At 44.6% G+C, this 24,097-nt stretch overlaps 1 protein-coding gene across 7 annotated transcripts in view; it reads left to right on the top strand.

Moving 5' to 3' along the window:
• Positions 1–24,097, top strand: part of LOC113581579 (arf-GAP with Rho-GAP domain, ANK repeat and PH domain-containing protein 1) — a 59,951-nt gene that overhangs the window by 5,477 nt on the left and 30,377 nt on the right. For 5 of the 7 annotated variants that reach the window (XM_035534039.1, XM_035534042.1, XM_035534041.1 and 2 more), the window contains exons 2-5: positions 14,826–15,807; positions 23,123–23,238; positions 23,703–23,791; positions 23,896–24,002. In XM_035534039.1, coding sequence (XP_035389932.1) covers positions 14,942–15,807; positions 23,123–23,238; positions 23,703–23,791; positions 23,896–24,002 — 1,178 coding nt within the window. In that variant the 5' untranslated portion in view covers positions 14,826–14,941. Of the gene's footprint in view, positions 1–14,825; positions 15,808–17,436; positions 17,561–23,122; positions 23,239–23,702; positions 23,792–23,895; positions 24,003–24,097 lie in introns of those variants that run through there. The other 2 variants (XM_035534040.1, XM_035534043.1) reach the window with 2 other exon arrangements.

The raw sequence follows: 24,097 nt of genomic DNA, 5'->3' as shown, positions 1-24,097 counted from the left end.
CCACTACAAACACAAACAGCATGTTGTTTGAGGTAGATGAGGTGAAGAATGCATGCTTGGTCTGAATGTCTTCACAAGGAGCCTCACCATCTTTTTCAGGAAATACTGAATGCTGTGGGCAAAATCAAGAACTTCAGTTTAATGATGTCCATGCAAACCAACCAAGCAAAAAGAAACAGGAAGCTTGCCAATATCTACTTGTCATTTGGTTTCGAACTAACTTTTGTGTATTGCCGAAGAACGTGCACACACACTTGTCTGACCGGTTTGGGGATAACTGTATAGTTTGACTTGAAGCTGGCATTTGTTTGATTTACCACTAATGGGACTTTCCTAGTCATCGTCTACACCCGGAACAAATAGGAAATAACAACTCTAATGTCAGTGTGTTGTTTTAAAAGGAAAGGTTGTGAGAGTGTGCGTGACGACATTTAAGGAAACATTTACCTGTGTCATATGAGCTCTTAAATAAACAGCTAAAGTTGACTGCACCCCTTGGTATTTTAGTAATTACTTTTTCTGTGCGTGCGTGCATGCGTGTGCACATGCCTGTGTTCATGCGTGTGTGTGCGCGTGCGTGTTCATGCGTGTGCATGTGTGTTGCTGGTCTTTAAAGTTTACAAGAAGAATAGTAGTATGTAATTGTGTGTGTGTGTGGGGGGGGGGGCAGGTATTAAAAAGGGAGCAACAGAGTAAAAGTACATTTTTGACCTCATAACGTACTCGAGTAAGAGTATAAAGTACCCTCTATAAAGTACAACCCTTAAAAGTACAGTGTGTTCAAAAAGTTATTTAAGTAAATTTAATGGAGTAAATGTAGCAGGTTACTACCCACCTCTCTGTAGAAGTGTATGTACTTAACTAGTTATACTTGTCAACTATATGTAGAAATGTATGTGTTTAACTGGCAATACTTGTGTGAGTAATAGACGTGTAAACGTTCTACTGGAGTGATTGTATGTTACACGTTTAACACACTATTTATTCAGTTACACACAACTTGATGCATAAACCCAAAGCCTCCAAACAGCAGACTACACTATAAAAGAAGAGAGCTAACATGTAACCCTTATGGAAATAGTATTGTTTTCCATCACGTGCGCGCGCGCGCACACACGTGCTGTATGGAGCATGGTTGTCTATTGTAGGAAATGGGGGATGAAAGGAGGGATGAGTAGAGGAAAAGATGAGAGAGAGACCGTATCGGTGTTTCTGCGACACAGAAAGAAGCACTGTGCAAAGCGGAACAGAGCCCTGATTATGGACGAGTGACTCTAGCTCTCTCGCTCACATTCCCTCTCACAGTGTGTCTCTCTTTATCATCATGTAGAGCAGATATGCAAGCAGATACGACTTTTTTGCTAACTAACCTGAAACCCCCTTAATTTCTGTGCGTTAAGAGCAGAGGAGATGAGAGCCAGACAAATTCTAAAATGTCTGCTCAGCGAAGCATCAGCAGGATTCTTGGTGCGCTTTCTGTAACAGTAAAAACTAGAGCAGCATTGAGATTGATTGATTGATTGATTGATGTTTGGTGTTTTGTTTTTCCTGCTTATTTTATTTTATTTTTCTATGAAATGTGACTTTCCCATAAGTCAAATCCCTATTTCCCACTAAATTTCCCACCAAATTTCCCCAAAATCCTTCACTGCAAATATGTTGCTACATGTTATGACTGCAATATGAACTAGAGTAAAACAAAGTGAGCAGACAGTTATGTTTCTTGGCTCATGTTAATGCTGTGATTCATCAAAATGTGTGATTCATTTGGAATGTCTGATATTGGTCAAGATGCTCACAGTACCCTGTATTTTAAAAATATCTGTTAATGTGTGTCTTGCATATTGTAGTCTTCAATGATGTGTATGGTCATAACAATGATTAAGCAATAAATCATGCATATCTGATTTGATGTCCTGTGATTCCAAAGCAGATCCCAGAACATAGTCTTAGTGACTGACACGTGTGTGTGTGTGTGTGTGTGTGTGTGTGTGTGTGTGTGTGTGTGAGAGAGAGAGAGAGAGAAAGAAAGAAAGAACGAGAATGAAAAAATGAACAAACCAACAGGCAGAACTTCTGTGGAAGGTGACATTAATGGGTGGATGCTGCCTGACTGCATGGACCTACTGATATGTATACCAGCTCAAAGGGGAGAAAGAGATCTCTGTTCAGAATATTGCCAGCTTTCAGTTTTAAAAACAAATGTACACACACTCAGTCACTCACTCTTGTGGCCATTGTGCAAATTGGAAACAGATTTTTTTTTCATGAGTTTTTTTTTTTTTTTTTTAAATCATGAACATCCTGGAATTGTTTTAAGTGTGTGTGGCAGCATTTTGTGTTCGGTTTGGCCCCAAAACTCTTCCAAAACAAGCCAGCTCAACTTCCCCTGAGTATGAGGATGTTCACTGGCTTATTTTCATTGGACGTGCAACCCCATATGCTGGCTAGAGGTTATCAGGGCTTCTCTGAGGTCTTCTAGTACACACCTCAAATCCAAATCCGGTCCAGGTTTTGCATTCACTGGTGATCAGTTGGGCACTTAATGGACCTGATTGGGCCCTTTGCTTCTACGGTTAATTCTTACATGAAAGGCAGCTGTATTATCTGGACCCTGAGGGCAGTTATCTGAAAATCCATGTTTATTGGCTAGCAGTGATACAAATGCATTTCTAGATTTTAATTTGAGGTCTGAGGTTGAATACCACTAAATCAGGTTAGATTTAGACATATGTTTAGGTTGTTTTTTTTTTTTTAATATGTACAATACTCATTTTTACCACTGTTTGTTTGAGCAGTCTTGGTTGGTTTTAAGAATAAGTGTGTGTGCACGTGTTTGTGTTAGAGAGTGAAGGTTTCGAGTAATAGTTTTTTGCGGTGCTATATTTAGAAATGTCTGGTTTCCTTATTCACTGGAGTGCAGTGAAGTGTCATCCTGCACACATTTGGAGTTGAAGGACTTTCTTGACTGCCTGAGATATCCAATGAGTGCATATTTGTGTATAGAACTCACAACAGGTCTGTTTGTGTGCATGCATGCATTTCATGTAGGCATTAAGTTTTGTTTGTGTGTGTGTGTGTGTGTACTCTTTTATCTTCTCTGCAGTTCTAGTCATCCAGGCTACTTCTGCTTAATTTAGCCTTGTCTTTTTGCAAGACGCCTCAATCTGAAAGGGCTTAATCATTAACTGATGATGTTTGCTAAGTGAGATCTCCCTACTAGCTGGACAACTCAAGCCATGCAGTATCAGTGGCCCTGCTCTGGCAGAGAAATACTGATATCAGTGCAGTTCGATCTGGAGTTCCCTGCTGTTCAGACAACACCTGCTGCCTCAATCTGTCATTACATATGGATGAGGCTTGCTTGCTGTAACACATCCTTCCAACTAGCACAGGTTAGGGAAATAGAAATAGTTTCTCTCCCTCTTTCTCACACAGCACACAGAGGTTTTCTGTTTGCATTTGTACAGATGTAGTTCCTGAATGTTTAAGAATGAGGAACCTTGTTTTAATGAGTGAGGGGGAGAGTGAGAGAGCGAAAGAGCATAACTGGATGATGAGAGAATGGCACAGTGGCCAGTGAGACCTGTAGGGCCTCTGTGGATATACCCAGAGCAGTGTGCGCCTGTGTGTCTATGTGCGTGTAAGAGAGAGAGTGTGTGTTTTTGTCTCAGAAAGATGTAAAACACCTGCTAGGCCAAGGTCCTACATTGACCCAGTATATTGCATCATATCTGTTCATACATTGAAAGGGGACATTGTACAGGCTGTTTTTAAAATGTCACAGGAAGCATGTTTGTCAATGGTGATTTTACAAAAACGTTTTTGCTTCGCATAGCCATAGTCGGCATAGATTGCATATTTTCTGTCCTCTGAGAAGCAGACTTTTTATTCCCTTCAGAAATGGTATCCGCGGTCCAGTATGAATCCTTTCCGGATTATGAGGTATGACAGGAAGACGCATATTACAGATATGATTACAGCCATGACACAGTAGTAGCATTATGTCCCAACTGTACTGGGGACCGGTTGAATGTGTTTCTTTTTAAGTTCCCAAACAACCTCATTTCCTGTAAGAAGAGGAAGGACACTGACTCAGAAAAGCAGTCAGTTCACAGGATCTACAGAAAGGTGTCATGAGAAAGAAACATGGATTTTAAAAAATGTATAGCGAACTCTATTCATTGTCACGTTTCCAACTACCTGCATGCATTTGCTGTGTACATTATACTCTACATTCTGGTCCAAAACCACAGTTGCTTTAGTAGTAAATTTGCTTCAGTACTTGTTGAGTAATAGTTCCAGGCTGTTGTCTTGCTACAGGGTTTGAGGCTATTTTTTTTGGATCCAAGCAGATTCTTATGTGCCTACCCTCCTACAGAATCTATACCATTTCTGCTGGTGAGAGCGCTGGCATCAGTGAAAACCAGTAGACCAGTTCCACTGGTAGCCTTCTGCGCTCATGCTGGCAGACATCAGCGCACATGCTGCCACGCCTCATGTGAGGTGGAGTGCTGTGGTTTATGAGTAGTTCCTTTCTTCTCAGTCCCTTCCTCCTTTCAATACACTCTCTCTTTTTCTACCAAAGACCAAATCCTGTTTTTTATCTGCCAGATATACTTGATCCCTCCTTTACAAGTGATGAGCTCATTTACCATCCTAACACCAGATTTCACTCCCTTGTGCCGCTCTGGCGCTGCCTGGCTACAGGCGAGTCGCAGCCTTTATGTTTTATAGCTCCTGATTTTGTGTTGGGCAGACCGGCTTTTCCAGACGTTTGTTGGTAGCTGCGATTTTGTGGGTATGCAGGCTAACATCATTACCAACTCAGCTGTGCTCATAAATGGGAACGTCAAAATAAACTTCATAAAGTTGTTCTTTGACTTCCTAGGCATCCTTGGGAACATTGGGGAAGGCAGACTAGAGCAGGGCTACACTTGCAGCTCCTTGGTGGGTCCCTTGGCCTCCCTATTCTCTTGGTGATGTTTACCGCTGAACTGTAGGCCCTGGCTTCCTCCTGGCGTGTACAGTAGGCGCACTACGCTGGGAATAGCTCTTCATTCACATCCTTTGCATCATGGCACACATACTGAACGTAATAGCCGCACGGCTGCAACTGGGAGCATTCTATGCATCTGGGGATCAGACCGTCGCTGTTCGGGATTCGCGGCGTGGACTATAGTTTACCTCAGTTTACCTGTGTCAGCCTATGCAAAAGTCTTTGTCTATGAGCACTAAATCTTCCCAAACACCCGTTCTTTTAACAATAAGGCATCGCTTATCATTCATGTAGCAATGGAGCATAATCTGGACTTTGAATCTTGGCAACTTTCACTGCTTTACGTTAAACCAAGCCGTGCTTCCTGGGTGCCAGTTTGTTAGCACACCTTGGAGGTGGGGGCTGGCTGTTTTATACCACTCCATCTACAAGTCTGTGCCTATTCATGATGAAATTTTGTTTACTTTATAGAGGCTTTATCTCTTTCGCTGTTGTCCTCATCACCCTGAGTCCCAAGGAGCGCTGAAGTCTATGCTTCGAAAATACTGCTTAGACACTGTTACAGATTGGTATGAGGGTGTGTCCATTGTGCTATTTGCTGTATGGGAAGCTGTGTGGGACGCCTTTATGTTTTAGCCCAGCTCAGTTAGTGTTTGCCCACTCTGTACATGGTGCCTTAAGATGACTTAAGGAAATGTTTGTAGTGACGGTAAGCGGAACATCGATTGTGTGAGCAACTTCTGTCCGGTTTCACAAAGCTTATACAATAGTTCCTGAAGCTTTTATTGCACCCAAATAATGTATGAAAATTATCTTTGGTACTTTTGCCTATTCCTGAACCCTCACCTGTCAAAGATTCTCTGGCCCTTAAACCACAAGAGAAAAGCTGATACCGATTACATTACCTGTGCTCCCGATCATAAATAGAAGACTTGTGTGTGATGTCAGTACGACAGGCTTATCATTCCAAAGACGTGGACAAGGTCCCTGTAGTCTCTGAGCAGTGCCCTGAGGGAGAACTGAAGCCTGCTGAGATACTGACTGTGTGTAAGGACTAGGTTTATGACACTCATGATGGTCTGGTTGTGAGAAACGAACCAGAAACATTGCATAGATTGCCAAATTTGGAGATGCTCCGAGATTTGCCGCAGATATTGAAGCACTTACCTGGCCATCAGAAAGATATCACAAATTTAATGAATGCGTTCCCTTCGATTTTCCAAGATGTTCCTTCACAAACTACTATTCTACTGCATGACATTAAGGTCACTACATCCCATCCTGTCAGGCAACATGGTTATTAGGTGATTGCGATAAAAAGAAATGCTATGAGTTGAGAAATGGAGTATTTGCTGGATAATGGTTTGACAATAACAAATTGTGCTGAATCCTGTTGGCACAGATAGACCGGTGAATGCTGTCATCATTCCTAATTCATATGCCTTACAGGATATGGCTAAGTGACAACAGCTTTAGGGCCTCTAATATATCAGCTTTTGTTACACCCGATACATTCCTTCAGTACACAGTAATGACTTTCAGTCTCAAATATGCTCAGGCTACCTTCCAGACACTTGTAAACTTTGTTTTGTGAGTCGTTCCAAATTGCTCAGCTTGTTTTAATGACTTAACTGTGTATACAAAAGAGTGGCTGTCTCAGTTGGAGGGATAAAGAGCTGTTCTCAATAGGTTGAAATGAGCATCCCTGACACTAAACTTGGCGAAATGTGAGTTTTCCGAGGCTACTGTCATCCCTCAGCAAGCAGGTGGGACATGGGCAGGTATGTCTGGTTGGCCGCTAAAGTTACTGCCATTACAGTTTCCAGCACCCTCAACTTAGCGTGAGTTGCGGAAGGTTTTGGGTATAGCTGGTTTCTACCTTGGCTTTTGTAAAATATAAAAATCATCTGTGGTTGCACCACTGACCTCCCTTCTTAGTCTGACTAAAGTATTCAACAATGTGAAGGCACTCCTATGTGCATTCGCCGTGTTTGCTGTGCCTGATGTTTGTACTGGAAGTAGATGCGAGTGTGGTAGAAGCTGGTGCTGTTTTTCTGCGGGAAGATATCTCCGGAATAGACCACCCGGGATTCTACTTTTCCTGCAAGTTCAAGAAATATCAGAGAAAGTACTCCACAGTCAAACAGGAAGCCCAACTTTATTACTTTTACTAGGGTTTATTGAGGTACAGATTGGTCCTGTGATGGTGCATACAGACCATAACCTCTTAGTTTTCATTTCTGCAATGTACAACCACAACCAAAGGTTGATGAAATGGTCTCTTATTGTACAAGAATACAACACTGACATTAGACACAAGAAGGTATCAGAAAATCTTTGCTTTTCCTGGTGTTTCTTTAGGCTGTCCATTTTCAGAGGTGTGTATGCTGTGTGTCATATGCTAGGGTCTGTGGTCACACACATTTAGTTTCTTTTGTTTTGGTACTTCTGAGGACGTTGCATACCTCCCTGGCCCTGGTCTCTCATTATGACGACATTTGTTTTGAGCAACTGAGACATTCACACACTTCTCAGAATGTGACGTCGCATCATTCGGCCCCTTACTTTACTCCTGAGCTGTACCGTATGATCGCTGCTGAGTGTCAGATAGAGCACCTTGGTAGGGCTGACAGTGTACATGTACTTGCTTATGAAGATCATGTCCTGAGTTACGGGACATGCTTCTATAATCAGTGTATGCTAAGTAAAGGCTAGAGCTCTCATCACTGTTGTCAATAAGCTGCTGGAGCCTGCTAAGTTTTCCTTTAACATCGTCAACAGAATTCTGCTCTTCACATTTTTTTTTTATAGAAAATAAATATCTGTTTACAGCTTGAGCAATCTCGGTCAAATAGCTGTTTATACCTTGCCTTTACCTCCTGCTGTTAGCTGTTTTTCTACTTTTGCCCCTGTGGACGAAAGTCTTGTCACTAGGCTTGTTAAGGCAGCCCGAGCTACTGTGTCATCTGGATCCCACGCTCACTCCACTTACTAATGCCTGGCTTCTCTCCTTTGGCCCACTTGTAACCAAGATTCTCAATGCTTCTTTTAGTTCTGGCTCTGTTCCTATAACCCTGAAGTTAGTTTCAATTGCTCTTGTTCTTAAAAAAAACAGAGCTTGACCCTGAGGACTTTAAGAACTAAAGATCTATTTCTAATCTTCCCTTTTTTGGCAAACTGCTCAGTGTGCTGTGGCAGCTAAACCGAAGGAACATCTATCTTCTAGTACCAAAGTACTGAAACTGAAGCACTTTGCACAAAGTGTGTGTGTGTATATATATATTAGTATCATCTGTGCATTCATTTTTGTGTGTATTACTTATATATATTACTTTTGTGTGTATATACTTATAGATTAATGCTGTTCCACCTACTGTACTTTCATAGGCCACTTCAGTTCTAATCATACATGTTTGCGCTATTGAAATATAGCATGGCAAGATGTGTTCGTGGTGGAATCCAGTACGTTTTGGAAATCTTATGCGCAAAAAAGTCTTTTTTGCTAATTCTTGTAAATGGCACCATATCTTTAGACCTGTAGTATGTGATAGTGTAGGTTATTTCATGTTGTGGCATGCCTTTAAAGCTTTGAGTAACAGATCGTTACATCACAATGAGCTGTAGATCTAATCAAGCTTCCAGAACACTCCTCATATGGTTGTTTGTGTAAGGGTTGATGCCAGGCCGAGGTCCCCTCCGGCCACCAGAGGGAGGCCTCGAGTCAGGAACACCACCAATTAGCCTTAACACCCAACAGCTGGGCTAGATCTTATATAAGCCCAGTGACCCAGTCATTCAGTGCTGGGTCTTTGCTAAAGTTTTGAGCCAAGCTACTAGCCGCTAACTCTGGGTATCGAGGTCTGTGAACCCTCGTGCTATGCCTCTTTTCTTGTCTGCCAGGGTGTCTGTGTTTTTACACGTCCCCTCCCTTCTCCAGTTTTCCCCTCTCGAGTTTGTCTCGCTCCTGAAAATTCCCTTCGCTGTTCAAGTTCCTCCCCGCTTTCTGGTTTTGTTTGGGAAGTTATAGTTCTGAGTTTTCCCCAGTGCATTGGGGTTGCCATTTCTTCCCGTGGCATCCTTTGTTCTCCCTTTTTCCACGCTCGGTGCGGTGTTTAGTTTTTCCTTTTGCTTTACTTGATCCAAGCTGTTCTGCACACGGGCCCACCATTGTTAGTGTGTGGTTCCTCACCCAGTAGGCCATTGGTATCATCACCTAGCTGACCTGATGGCTGCTTTCCACCAGGGCCTCAGCGAGGACCTTAAAGACAAAATGCTCCATTGTGATACTCCCGCCTCTCTCAGCAACCTGCTCAATCTGGTCTTGCATATTGACAAGTGCTTGCAGCAGAGGCGTCGAACACGGGGACCAGAGATTAGTTGAGGCTCTCGCGGAGCTCCATGCCCCCTTAGTCCTGTTCGTGCGCGTGACGAGTAGGGGGAGTCCAGATCCCAGCCAAGGCAGCTAGGACACAACCGCCTTTCCTGAAGCGAACGCGATGCTCTGATGCAGGAGCGGAGGTGTCTGTACTGCAGAAGCGCGGGTCATGTCCGCCCAGCTTGTCCTGAGCTCCAGGGAAAAGACGAACATCCATCAGGGGAGGGAGTCTGACGGACTCAACCAGTCCTCCCCGAGCTCAGGGGTTGTTCCTCAGCACCACAATGCCTTGGGGAATGTCTGAAACACGTCTCCAGGCATTTGTGGACTCTGGGGCAGCAGGCAACTTTCTAGACACTGGGTTTGCCCTGCCACTGGTCCCACTGGACGAACCCCTACCCATTGCTGCCATTGATGGCCGGTCCCTTGAGCCAGGGGTTGTTAGTTATCAGACCTGTCCAGAGACGTTGCGAGTCAGCGCACACACCGAACACATTGTACTGTTCATTATCCATGCTCCTGACTTGCAACTGATTTTGGGGTACCCCTGGCTTCAGCGACATAATCCTCAGGTAGACTGGCTGAGCCAGTCGGTGCTGTCATGGAGTTCGATGTGTCAGACCTCCTGTCTGCAGCCACCCTGGGGCTGGTCGCAATCCCGACGGTCTGGATATGTCTCGAGTCCCCCAGGAATACTGGGAACTCAGGGAGGCATTTAGCAGACAGAAGGCCCAACTCTTGCCCCCCCCACCGGCCATAGGACATGGCCATAAACCTCCTCCCGGGCTCCAGTCCCCTTAGAGGCTGCTTGTTCTCCCTTTCGGGTCCTGAACGTCAAGCAATGGGGGAACATATCCAGGAAACCTTAGCCCTAGGATTCATCTGGCCATCTGCTTCCCTAGCTGCTGCGGGGTTTTTTTTTTTGTTGGGAAGAAAAACGGTGGATAACACCCCTGTATAGACTACCAGGGCTTTAACAAGGTGACTGTGAAGGACTGTTACCCTTTGCCCCTTAACATTTGAGGCACTGTAGCAGGCCTCCATTTTTACCAAATTGGACCTGTGCAGTGCCTACAACCTGGTGAGAATCCGAGAGGGAGACGAATGGAAGACGACGTTCATCACCCCGTCTGGGCGCTACGGATACCTGGTTATGCCATTTGGGTTGATGAACATACCTGCCGTCTCCCAGTGATACATGAACGAGGTCCTAAGGGAGGCCCTTGACAGATACATGTTTGTCTACTTGGACGACATCCTAATATACAGCCAAACGGTAGACGAACACATCACCCATGTTGGGCGGGTCCTCCATCTTCAGCTCTAGAACCACCTCTTTGTCAAGCTGGAGAGGTCAGTGTTCCATGCCCGTACCATCTCCTTTTTGGGATTTGTCGTCTCCCACAATAAATTGTGCATGGACCCCGCCAAGGTGCAGGCTGTAGAGAACTGGCCTAGACCCACCTCGGTGCATCTGGTCCAACGCTTCCTGGGCTTCACGAATTTTTAGCGCAGGTTCGTTATGAACTTTAGCACAGTTGCAGTCCCACTCAACTCGCGTTGACCGGGAAGGCATCGGGTCTGTTCTGCTGGTCCACCGAGGCCCAACAGGCATTTGATGAATTTGAAACGCCGTCTGATCAAGGCCCCTATTCTGCAGCTCCCTGATGCCGAGCTTCTGTTTGTCATTGAGGTGGATGCATCTGAGGTGGGCGTTGGTGCAGTTCTGTCCCAACAGTCCAGAGAGGACAAAAAACTGCATCCTTGTGCCTACTTCTCTCGATGTCTGTCCCCAGCGGAACAGAACTACGACGTGGGCAACTGCGAATTACTGGCGGTCAAGCTTGTGCTTGAGGAATGGAGGCAAAACACCCCTTCCTAGTCTGGACGGACCACAAAAACTTGGCCTACACACAGCAGGCCAAGTGACTTAATCCGCGCCAGGCCAGATGGGGACTGTCCTTTGCCCGGTTTGATTTTACCATGTTTTACCGGCTGGGCACTAAGAACATTAAACCGGATGCCCTCTCTTTGGAGTGGGAATCCTCGCCGCCTTCTGCTCCGCCCTCGACCGTTATCTCCGGGGCCCACGTCATAGCGCCAATCCAGTGAGGGTTGAGAAGGCAGCACATCAGGCTCTCATTACTGAACCAGATAAAGGGGGAGGCCCGCCGGGACGGCTGTATGTCCCTCTGGCGATTAGAGCTAAGGTCCTCGAGTGGGGACATGCATCCCCCCTTTCTGCACACCCAGGAGTCACATGGACGCTTGAGTTTCTCCTTCGGCAGTTTTGGTGGCCTCGCATGGAACCCGACATCTGAGCATTTGTGAACTCCCGTCGCTCCTGTGCTCAGTGCAAGGACCCCAGGACAAGGCCCGCTGGTCTGTTGCACCCACTGGCTGTGCCTTCGTGCCCTTGGTCTCACCTGTTGCTCAACTTTATTACAGGGCTGCCCCCATCAATGGGCAACATGGTGATTTTGGTGGTCATAGACAGGTTCTCCAAGGCTGGTCACTTCTTTGCACTGCCTAAACTGCCTTTGGCGAAGGAGACAGCTAAGTTATTGCCTACCCAGGTGGCCCGTCTCCATGGGCCCGTCTTCATCGTGTCAGACCGCGGGCCTCAGTTCACCAGCCGGTTCTGGGGGGCCTTCTGTCGGTTGTTGGGGGCGGAAGCTAGCTTGTCCTCCAGCTTCCACCCTCAATCCAGCGGCCAGACTGAAAGGATTAATCAGGACTTAGAGCGCACCCTCTGCTGTCTGGCCTCTTCCTGTCCATCCTCTTAGTCTGAGCACCTATTATGGGTGGAGTTTGTCCACAACACCCTGTGGCACTTCTCCTTAGGCATTTCACCATTTGAGTGCCAGGATGGTTATGCTCCACCCATGTTTCCCGACCAAGAGGCCAACATGGGTGTTTGGTCTGCTGAGCAGGCATGTAGGGCTCTTTTGTCTGCTGCTGCTGCTCAGAAACATTACACTGATAAGAGACGCCGACCAGCACCGACTTATCGGCCTGGGCAGTGGGTTTGGCTCTCAGCCAAGGACTTGCCTTTGCATGCAAATCCCCACACTCCTCGGTACATCGGGCCGTTCAAGGTCCTTCGCCGCGTTAACCCTGTCTCTTATCGCCTTGTCCTTCCCCCATCATTGAGGGTCCACCCCACTTTCCACGTGTCTCGGCTTAGGCCCATGTTGTGCCTGTTGGACCCTCCAACCCGCCGGGCCCACGCATGGTGGACGGTGGACCAGCGTACACGGTCAAGCGTCTCTTGGACATCCGGCGGATTCGTGGTGGGGTCCAATATTTGGTGGACTGGGAGGAATAAGGGCCCGAGGAGCAGTCCTGGGTCCCCTCCTGTCACATCCTGGACCATGACCTCATTCTGGCTTTTTGGCGGGATCGTGCGGCTGGCCTTGGTGTTTAGTTTTTTCCTTTTGTTTTACTTGATCCAAGCTCTAACTGTTCTGCACACGGGCCCACCGTTGTTTAGAGCGTGACTGGTCACCCAGTAGGCTATTGGTATCATCACCTAGCTGACCTGGGTTCAAGCCCAACTTACAGTTTGTGATTGTAAGTGGTGATACCCACAATCATCCCATTGATGGGAGCCACAATAGCTCGGCATACTTTGTACAAAAACGTTGGAATCGTTTTATTCCAAAACCACCCACTTTTTTTTTTTCTACCAGTCCTTCCTCACCTGGATCCTCTCTTCTGTAAAGGTTTTCAGGTACTTATCCTGGAAGGAAATGCATTCTTCCGGGTCAACAGCTAACATTTCGCTGGGTTGACTTGGGGGTTCAGTTCACTGTGGATCTCTCAACCTCAATCTAGCTCTGGCCTAAATTACGTCACAGGCCTATAGTATGTAGTGTAAAGTGTTCACCCTGTTGCTGCATGCATGAAATACATCTGGAGTGAAAATGTTATTCACAACTTTGTGTTATTACAGTTCTTTACAGTGCGTTTGTTACAGTGTGATGATAGAGTTGCAGGATTCATTTGTCTTTATTATATTTATAGCATTTGGCAGACACTTTTATCCAGAGCAACTTGCACATTTATCTGTATAGGTGCTCCTTGGGAATCAAACCCATAACCTTTGTGTTAGCATCCAGCTCTGCTGCATCACATGAGCTATAGCAGGTTGTTACAATGACCCCAAACATAACCAGATGTAATTAAAAGCTTACTTTCATTACAGTCACAGAACCAAAGTTAAATCTTTTGATTCTCTTAATTTTAAAAATTAAAAGTGTTTTACCACAGTCATAGCAAAAGGTTTTGAGACTAGCAACAAATTTGGGTTTTCACAAAGTTTGCCGACGACTCTCTGCATCGCGATCTCCCAGTTTCCGACGTCTATCCTACCAACCCCCCCGCACGGCCCCTACCTGTTTGTGTATTCTAATAAACTCTCCAGAAAAACAAACACAAACAAGCAACAACAAAAACAGCCTTCAATCAATCTTCCAGTTTGTGTATTGTCTTTGCAGAGAGACTGACTTGATGCGGGGAAAAGTGAGCTGCTTGCTGCTTGAGTAGAATTTGTCCAGAGTAAAATGTGTGCCTGCAATTATGTATGATGTGTATACAGTTCATGGTTTAGAGGCATCCTGCTGCGGTCTGAAGAAGGTGAAAAGTAATGATCCTAATGTTCAGAGACTGTATGGTAGGTCTGAAGGCTAGAAAACATCAAGTGAGTGTTGATCTAGGCTGTGATCTCGATATTTGAATGGGAAGGCTGTCAGGTTACATTCTGGGAACATTAGGAATCATTGCAGATAAGTTTGGCGAGAGAGAGAGAGAGAGAGAGAGAGATGGAGAGAACACCTGTCACATGTTCAATGGCATTCACAATATCTGATTGCAAACTTATGCTGTTCCAGCTGCTAAACCAACATGCAGATTAGCGGTTTCATGCATCAATTCACACCTATATCTAAATATTAAAACTGGCATTGACACTGCGTCTCACTCATTTTTTTACACATGTAAAAAAAAAAAAAAACTGTTTATTGAATCTTTAAGAAAGTTCAAATGCTCTTTCATCCTGTGGTTTTACCAAAAGTCACCACATGATATGTTAATAAGTCACTGAGCTATAAATAGTCCTGGCATTTCCTGCATGCATGTGTGCATGTTTGTATGTGTGACTGAGAGAGAGAAGACAGTGAGAAAGAGAGGAAGGAAGGAGTGAGAAAGAGAGGAAGAAAGAAAGATATGGTGTTTACAGTTTGTCATCTTTTATATAAAATAACATATTGCATTACCATTTTTATCCAGCTGATCAACTAACGTTGAAGGCTGAGTTTCTTACCTGAGCGATGATGTGTTATTGTAGTATAACTGCTCATTATAACATTAATTAAGAACATAGCAAAGAGTTGCTAGTTGGATTCAGTGATAATGGTAAGAATACAGTATTTTTTTCTGCATTATCCACAGATGAGCATTCCAAGATGATGACCTAAACCCAGATTCCGTGGTCCCTGAAACAGAACCGTTGTGTCACAGGCTGGCACTGGCACTTCAGAGGGTATCTTTAGTATCGCGTTGGCATCATGACTTCTCTTCTGGCTGAAAGTGCACAGCCTGTCCCAGAATGGCTATGTGGGCTCCGCCTCGAGCAGTACTGCCACACCTTCTCGGAGGCGGGCCTTAAAACCCTGTGGGAGTGCCGGGAGCTAACCGCCGCCCAGCTGGAGCGAATGGGCGTGGCTCTGCCAGGACACAGGAAGCGAATCCTGCGAAGCCTGCAGAAGCTCTTGCCCTCGGAGCGAGGGATGGAAGGAGAGATGGAGAGAGAGGGAGAGGGATGGGAGGAGGACAGGCCAGTTCCGAGAGAGAGGACGAAATTCCGCGCTGTGCAGGGGACTATGGCGGAGTCTGGAGAAAATTCCTCTCGGACGGCTCAAACCCAAAAAGAGGATCAGAAAGGGCCACCCCCTATCCCCCCTCGGATGACCCCAAACCGGCCACCCGTTCCATTTACGCCCACCTCCGTTACCATGGCAAGGACCCTCAGCCATGTGCCGATGATTACCACTAATCCTGCAGCTCAGACCAGATCGCCACCCACTCCTGCTCCTCGGCCCCGCCCAGAAAACTTATCTCTTAAAGAGACGGCGTCAAAGCAGCAAAGCGGAGAGAAGCCTTCGCCCGTCTCTCCCTCTGTGTCCTCACTATCTTCATCTTCCTCCTCCCTGTCATCCTCTTCAGAGCAGTTCCACCTTTATGAGCAGTGTTCTTCCCCGGGACAGGCTGAAATGGGGGCCCCCCCTCTCCCTCCCAAGTCTTACGCTGTGGGGTCGTATAAAGAGCCTAAGGTGACCCCTCGTACCAGGCCGCCCTGCAGACCGCCCATCCCCCCTCGGGCCACCGTGTCCAGTAAGACCATGCCGCTACCCAAGAGCCCATCCACTCTCAGGTAAGAGAGAAATTTGATTGGCTCTTTGTCATATCACACGGCACTGTCGGGTGTCTCGTGTCGGTTATGTGGATTTGCTAAATCACTGTTACTGTAAGGTTTCACTGGGTTTATTTGCAGTCATGCGAGCTAAGAATGCGTGGTGGTTTTAGATTCCTGCATACTGGAAATCACTGATTTTAATTCCCTTTGGCCATGTTTCTTCCTGGCTGGGCGCTTTGCTCTTCTGGAACTAGAGTGTTACAAGGGTCAGTCAGATGAATTATGGGAGAAATGAGGTCTTAATCTGTGTTAATAAAGGCATGACTGAGTGTTAAGACACTGTTGCTGACGGAGTGCACTCAATGGTGTGACGATTGTAGTTCCTCTATGGTCTCAGGTCTCCAGAACAGATTGCTGCTGCCATCTTTTGGCACCCAGAGTTATTGCAGCCAATCTTAGACAATACTGGACGGATGGTGCAGTAGAATACGGAGCTCCTGGACCTTAGAGCAGACAGGAACAGAAAGTGCGAACAATACCAAGTCATGGATCTCGATTTTCAAGGCACACACATACCCTTACACTGATTAAATCTGTAAGCTGCTCTTGTTAAGAGCGTCTGCTAAGTGCCGTAAAAGTAAAACTATCAGGAGGACTGATATGCTGTTGAGCCTGAAAAAAATCCTCTCTACAACAAATGGACTGAGAAAGTAGAATCAGAAAGTATATTATATAATCCAGTTATATAATCATGTTTACAGTAACATGAAGGAAAAACACACCATGTAGACCAGATCTTAGTCTTAGTTCATGAGCTTAGTTATGATGTAGTTTTTTTCCCACCAGCTTTACCGCTGAGGGGTTTCTTGCGTCACTCTTCATTCTTCTTTCGGTGTTTTCTACATTTTGTCAGTTTCTAGAGCATATAGCTGCTAGCTGTGCAGCAATGCTTTTTTTAACCTTGCCAGTAGGTGGTAGCATTAGGTCATGAGCCTCGAGAGTGTAGGTTAACTTTAGTTTTGTTTCCCCATGCATGAAAGCTTCCTCGTAGCCAGTGGTGGGCCTCAGATTGAGCAAACCACATTGTTTTTCTTTCATGGATGAAAAAAAAAAAAAAACCGTCTAATGTCCCTCGCACGGATGCTGCCGTAGCATTTCGTGTGGTTGCCATTTACCATGTTCAGCCATGTGCCACACTTCTCCCCAGTCAGCTATGCGCCTTCCCTGTGTTAAAGTTCCATCTACCGAATGGACCATTTCGCAATTACAGTTCCAGTGCTTTTAAGGGTTCTGCAGATAGAGACTGAAAAGCAAGCCTACTGGTCCTTGTCCTGGCTAATAACCCAGCCCTGGGCTGCTGTTCTCTCATGGTTATATATAGTGTTTATATTATACTGCACTGTTTTAGCCCTTCCTGAGTTCTTTGTGCATTATTTAGTGTAATTTCCCCTCTTTTTTTTTGCTGGAGTTGCAGGAGAAACAACTTTCTCTTTATTCCCCATTTCTCTCTCTCTTTTTCTACCTCTTTTTCTATCTCAACTAGATTTCTTTTCCATGTGCATGTGGTATGAACTCCACTTCCGCCTTTGTGTGCAGTAGCCTGGCCCACTGTCTCTCCTGCTCTTGAGCTTTCTCACTTTCAGACCGTTGTTCCTCTTTGGCACATTTGCGCGACCCTTCTTCCTCTGTCCGGTTCTGTCTGGTTCGGATAGCTACTCAGCAGTCCCCCATTGCTCTTCTGGTTATGGGTGATTTTGGCTGCTCAGAACAGGTGAGTGAATGCAAAATAGAGGAGTCATTTCCACTCTTCTTCTCTTTACACTCATTTTCTTTGCTGCCTGGCTTCGTCCCTTCCTCCCTCGCTCTCGCATCCATCGGGGTTGTCTTTGGCTGGTCTGTTCTATGACATTCTCGAGCTTTGTCTTTTAAAGGCACTTTTAAAGAATTTTCTTCCATTCTTTAACAGGGTGTAATGGTTCAATGAGCAGTCCGTGCCTGTGTGCGTGTGTGTCTGTGTGTTTGCAATTGAGAAATACCTTGAGGTTTTTTGCACAATAGTCCCGTTAGTTCTCTCCTTCCTTTCTGTGCTTTTTGACTGTGTGAACGCATTACGTGTATCACTAAATCCCCTGCTATAGTCGGGTTGTTTACAGAGCGGTGCACCTGTTCGCTGCAGCCCTAACCCAGCCTGCTTGTGGGAAACCTCTGCCACAGCATAGCTGCTTCTTTCTCTGTACTGTGTGGGCTACAGCATGTGCAGAGCAGACAGACAGCTCTGGAACAACCACACATTTACCATTTTGTCACTTATCCAGAGTGTTACTGCTGCTAGCAGCGCAGCAATACAGTGGCAACCACACATTTAACGTTCAGCACCGTTCCGGAGCTTTCTGGAGCTCTGCTGCTGGAGCTCTGTTGCCACCGATTGGTCTGTCTGATTGGTGGTCGTTAAAGTTCGGCTTGGTGGAAACTGTTGTGACCTGTTGGATTTGGAGCTGGCTCTATGAGACGCCACTAAAGGCTCCAAATGTGCTCAAGTTTGGCTTGTTGCTGTTGGTTGTCAACACTGAAGTGTAGCATCTTGGTACTGAACTAGGAGGTCTCTCCGCAAAGTTTTTTGCTCCATATCCTGAGATGGATAGTTCGGGTGCAGGAATGAAGCATCCTGCCTAGGATTTTGTTTTAACTATTTATATTTGAAAATTAACTCAGGCCAGCACTTGGAATTGATTAATGGAATTGTCAGGTTCATTAATTTGAAAAATCACTTTTATGATTCATTGTTACCATCTGTTTCTTGGGCATGTTTGCATTAAGCTGTCCAATATGGCAGGTAAACCATAAACCACCTAATGGAAATATAAAACATATGAGGGCATCATAGAGGGCACAGTGTTTAGCTGTAGCAGAGCTTATCGGAAGTGGAGTGTGAGGAGAGGAGGAAGGTTCTCCTCTGCTCCACACACACTGTTTTCATAGCAGAACAGGTAGTGCCATCAGCTGAGTCAAAATCTCTCCTTCTCACAGAGAACTGAGACACAACAGGATTTAGCGACAGTATTCAGTGTTTTAGCACATTTTCCTCTTAGATTTTGGCACATGTGAAGGTAAAATAAACATTTTGTATAATGATAGAATTTGTGAAGAATAATTGGCATGTGAATCAGTCATTTTTATATGCTATTAGTCATTATACTTGTACTCGAAAACCACTTTTCAGCATCTGCTATTTTGTATTGTTTTGGCTTTAGAAACATCTCACATCACTGGTATCAAACACTATGGGATTAAATAGTGTCCAGTGTTTACACACTTCAGATTTTCACATAGCGTAATGTATCATCTGGGAACATGAGGTTTTGGACATGTGAATAATCTTGGAAGTACTGTTTTGTCATACTATTTAGTACAGAAGTATATTATTCCAGACATAGCCATATCCTGGTTATGCCTGTATCTCACAGCTGTCTCATTAATGACCGCATTCCCTTTACCCAATCAAAATGAATCCCTAGCTGTATCTCATCTACTGTTCTTTCCTGGTTGTGTACCACTCTGACGTCAGAGTGGAATCATTGCAGTTGAGAAAAGGGTCACATGTTTGACCATGTAATGTTAAAAATAGACTTTTCTGTCATAGTTGCATCAGAAGAGACTTGCCAGAAATGAGGAAACTTTTTTTTGTGCAATCACATTAAAAAAACCCCAAAAAAACCTTAACACGGGGGTCAGTGGGATGTGTGGAAGAGGCCTGCTGAACCCTACAAGGAGACAGCTGTGCTAATGGGGCAACTCGCAATAAGTAATACACTGATGTAAAACATGATGTTCAAAGTGCTGGCTAAGAAAAAAAATGAAGTGAACATATTTTCACTTCACTTCCGATGTTTTCTTCACAGTTTGCTATTTGCCTTCCAAATTGTTTAGAAAAACAGAAGCTTAGGTTTAGGAACATGTAGAATGGAAATGAAATTACCTCACTATCATTTATCAAAACACTCTTTTTTGCACTGAAACAGTTTTAAGCACTTAGAATATTTCTCTAAGCTTCTAAGCCAGTTTTAAGATTTGTGTTTTCAAACAGTAAACTACTGTCACTTATAGGTTTGCAGTTGGCTCAGATTGTTTTCTTTTTATTTCTGTGTTTGGTCTGTGTTGAGGTATTGGTTAAGTCTATCATTCGCTTATGATTAGACTTGGAATAGCTTGTAGGAAGGCCATTGTTTTAGAGACAAACCCTACCCACTGGAAGGAGGATATGAGGTGAGTAAATTTAGCTTTCTTTCTCCACAATTGGTCCCATGGCCAACATTGAGCCTTTCTACTTTATTTAGATCAATGTCTTTGGAAGCATAGACCATAATAACCAACCTAGCATTATGAATGTGAGCCAGGGTTTTATAGCAGCTCTGTACAACCTTCATGTTCACCAGATTCTGGAGCACAAGCACCCCATGGCACAGCTAGGATTAACGTATGAAATAGGATGTCATAATAATTATGACATATGGATTGTGGTCTCATGTCATAGCTCTTCAGAATACAGGTGAGACCTCAGGGTCATTATATAATCCAAGGCTAGATTCACTTCTGGTTAGTGTTAATTTATTTAGAAAAATACAACAAAATAAAAGCCAAAGCATGTAGTACTTATTTGTATCAGGGATATCCTCACACATTTCATTACACAGCTACAGTGCAGTCATCCAGAGGAGTTGTGGGTTGATGAACTTGAGTCAGTTTTATTTGAAATGTCCGAGCACCTCAGTCTGCTCCATGCAGTACACATACTGGAAATGCAGGTGTTAAGAGTTGTCCTTGAAGAGCACCACCCACAAATCTGAATACGCTGTGACATTTTGTGATGATACTCGACGAAACTGGGCCACTCACGTAATCTGTTAAAGGCAAATTTTGTTAATATGTAATGAATGCATCATGTCCATGCTTTGTCTTCCTGGCCAATCAACAGAACATTGCAGCGCAGTCCTGCAAGCAGGCAGCTAGCTTTCCGAACTGACTGTGAAATATATGCTATTGCAGCATTGCGTACAGCCCAAGAGTCAGGCCATAACTGCCAAAGTTAACAGTTTGCTGTCTCAGTTTACAGACATTCTCATCTCTAACTGATCTGTTGCCCAGAGTGGTCTATGTTAGCTAGCTTCCTGTAAGCACAGGGTTACGTGTCTTGCATAGTGACTTGTTGGCGATCGCTATCAGCTGGGACAAAACCCATGGCTTCCTGAACTGTAGCCAACTTGTCTGGGTAACAAAGTGGAGGCAAAGTAGAGTTACAGAAATGTGGAATGCAAAACAGGACAGTTGAAGTACTGTGCAGATCTCGAGCTCTAAGAAAATGGTGAGTTTGTCACTCTAGAAAAGGGATGAACTTGGGAATTCCTATCTGACAACAGCTTGTGTGTTTTGGTGTGTGTGTTTGTGTGTGCATTTGTGGTTTTCAGGCAGACCTGAGAGCCTCCAAAGTGGTTGTTGCATTAATAGCCCAAGACAAACACACATACACACAATCGCAAACTCCCACACATATTCTCTTTCTCTGCACTCTTCCCAACACACCTTAAATAGTAGATGGTTCCAGTTATTGTTTTATCTCTTCTTACAGTTTCAGTTATTGTTTTATCTCTTCTTACAGTTTATCTGACAAAGACTCCTCTCTTTCTCTCTCTCTCTGTGCCAGCAGTATACTCACAATGTTACTAAGGACATGGCCCGGTCCATTAAAAGCCTTAAGAAATAGTAGACCTTCAGCATTTAACAGTGTCCACAAGAAATGTAGGTTATATTGAGCCTCTTAAAGCAAAAACAGTGGCATTATTCGACCTGCTCGGTGTAATGGCACTGGGGCGCTGGTCCGTTCTCGTCTTTAGAACGTGACACAGATGGACATTCCAACCAAGATTTTTTCTTTGGTTTATAGCGTAAAAATGGCCAGAGAAGCTGGATACATGCCTTGAAGTGGGAATCTGGTACAATTCGCTCAGATCCTGTGGAGATTGGTAGGAGGGCAGCACAGTTTAATACTAGGTTATATACCAGTGAATATAGAGCGCACCAAGAAATGGAAAATATTTTTTTAGTTGGGCTCTGGAGGTTATGGGCCAAGCTAAGGGCCCTGCATCCTCATACTGAAAGTATGCTGAAAGTTAATGATGGTTTGAGTGATGATTCCAGGGTTCGGAGGGGGATAAAGCAGGGCTGTGCCCTGTCTGGAATGTTATGTGGTTTAGCCATAGAACCCTTTTTACATAGGTTAAGGAGATTTATTCCAGGTTTTGCTTTTCCAGACTTGTATCTTAACTCATGAGTTTTATTGTCTGCCAATGCTGATGACGTTGTTGTGATGCTTAAAACCCAAGCTGATGTCGATAACCTACTCGACAATGGAACAAATTGGTAAAAATTTACCAATTTACCAAGGGGGACAAACTCACCCCTTCGATGGATGGAATTCTTGCAACGCTGGACTTCAGACCCGAGGGGATTTGGTGACCCCAGCAGGTCCCGAGCTGGGTGATGTGGGCAGAGTAGTTGCCCACCCGAATGTGAAGTCATTGCGATTTGTCACATCTTCTGGGTAAATGGAGATTTGCACTGATGGAGGAATAGCATGCTCTGCTTAAGCCTAACCTTAACAACAGTGGTATTAAAGTTGGTTGTGGCAACAACACATTTCTATTGTTGTCGTCATCACCTAATCTTGCAGATTGAGAGTGCCACTTTTTGCAACCATCAGGCGTTGAGAACATGGCCTTAGAGGAGGTGGTATAGAATTTTACATGGTATAGTAGCAGTTAATTATTTTTGTTTCAGTTTTAAACCCAGCTGTGAGTCCTGAGTGTCTGCACTGTGGCATGAGGGAACCAGTTTTACGCTGTTTTATGGAACGTCTCAGGGTGACGTCTTTGTTTATCCTCTTAGTAATTATTTTTGATCAGTTTGGTGTTGTTTTTACATTTTACAGAAGAAAGCACAATGTCAACTTCTAAATTTCATTATAGGGCAAAGATGGCAGTATGGATTAATAGGAAGTGTTTGAGGGCCAAAGTGAATATTTGTGAAAGAGTAAAAAATTGGTGGAGTCATATAGTGTTAGATTTTATGTTTTATGCTGCTATGAATGACCGGCTACTTTTGAAAATATTTGGGGTTACAATGATGTTTGGTGCTCTGTGAAAGATGAGCAATTTTGGTGATTTTTTGAGTTAAAATTTCTTTCTCTTTTTGTAATTGTAAGTTGTTTTTGGATGGTGTGTGTTTGTATATTGTAATTGATTAATTCTCTCTCTCTCTCTCTCTCTCGCTCTCTCTCTAGCTCATCACCTGTGGATGATCTCTCAGATGCGGTGCAAATTCTGGACATCCCGCCCCGGAACAATCCGCTTAAGCTTCGCAGCCAGAGCAGTGTACCTTTACCACTGCCTCAAAGAAGTGAGTATGCTCTTTCAAGACTCTACCTCATTTTATGATCATTTGGCTCAATCTTAAATCTTGTAGTGTGTTTTTTGGGGGGTGTTTGTCTGTGGTTTCTGTTGATTTATGCTGTAATCTTTCTGGTTGGTCATGCTACAGTCATTAATTGTGTTTTTAATGGATGGCCAATGCTATGAAATGTGATCGTCACTTTCTATGAATGCAATCACACTAGTTGCAGTTTTTTACAAAAGTTGTCAAACCTGTTGTATTTGACAGTAAATCCTTAGTCTGCAGTAAGCTCTCACTACACATTTTCCCTCTCTGAGTGCTCACGATTAGAGAATTTTTGAGCTGTAATACCTTGAGGACATGATACAGTGTGTGTGTGTGTGTGTGTGTGTGTGTGTGTGTGTGTGTGTGTGTGTGTGTGCGCGCGTACGCATCTCTTGCTCTGTGTCTCTCTCTTTGCCTGTCTCTAGGGTCGGACTGTATGGACAGTTCAGATGAGTACGAGGAGACTGAGACAGCAAAGTGTGGAAATGGTGATCGCATAGACATGGCAGATAAGGTGTGTGCACGCACATGTGTGCATATGCGTGTGTATGCGCGCCTGCATGTGTGCATGTGTGTGCATGTTGTTCAACAGAACGGGTATTCTGTGTTGTTCAATAGGATACGTTTTTGCAGATTCCAGAAAACCATAAGCCCCGGTACAACAGCTTGTGCAGTGACGACGAGTTGCTGGAGGAAGACCTCGGTTACGAGTCTGTGGCACCGAAGTAAGTGATTTCTACAGCCTGCTGTGCTCCATGGCTACAGATGCTGTGGTACATGCTACACCTGCTCACTTCACTGCTGAAATTGTGGGAATACT

The sequence above is a fragment of the Electrophorus electricus genome, chromosome 15 (genome assembly GCF_013358815.1).
Source record: "Electrophorus electricus isolate fEleEle1 chromosome 15, fEleEle1.pri, whole genome shotgun sequence".
Lineage (NCBI taxonomy): Eukaryota > Metazoa > Chordata > Actinopteri > Gymnotiformes > Gymnotidae > Electrophorus > Electrophorus electricus.
Note: the sequence above shows the minus strand (reverse complement) of the source record. Positions and strands in the feature narration are given on the sequence as shown.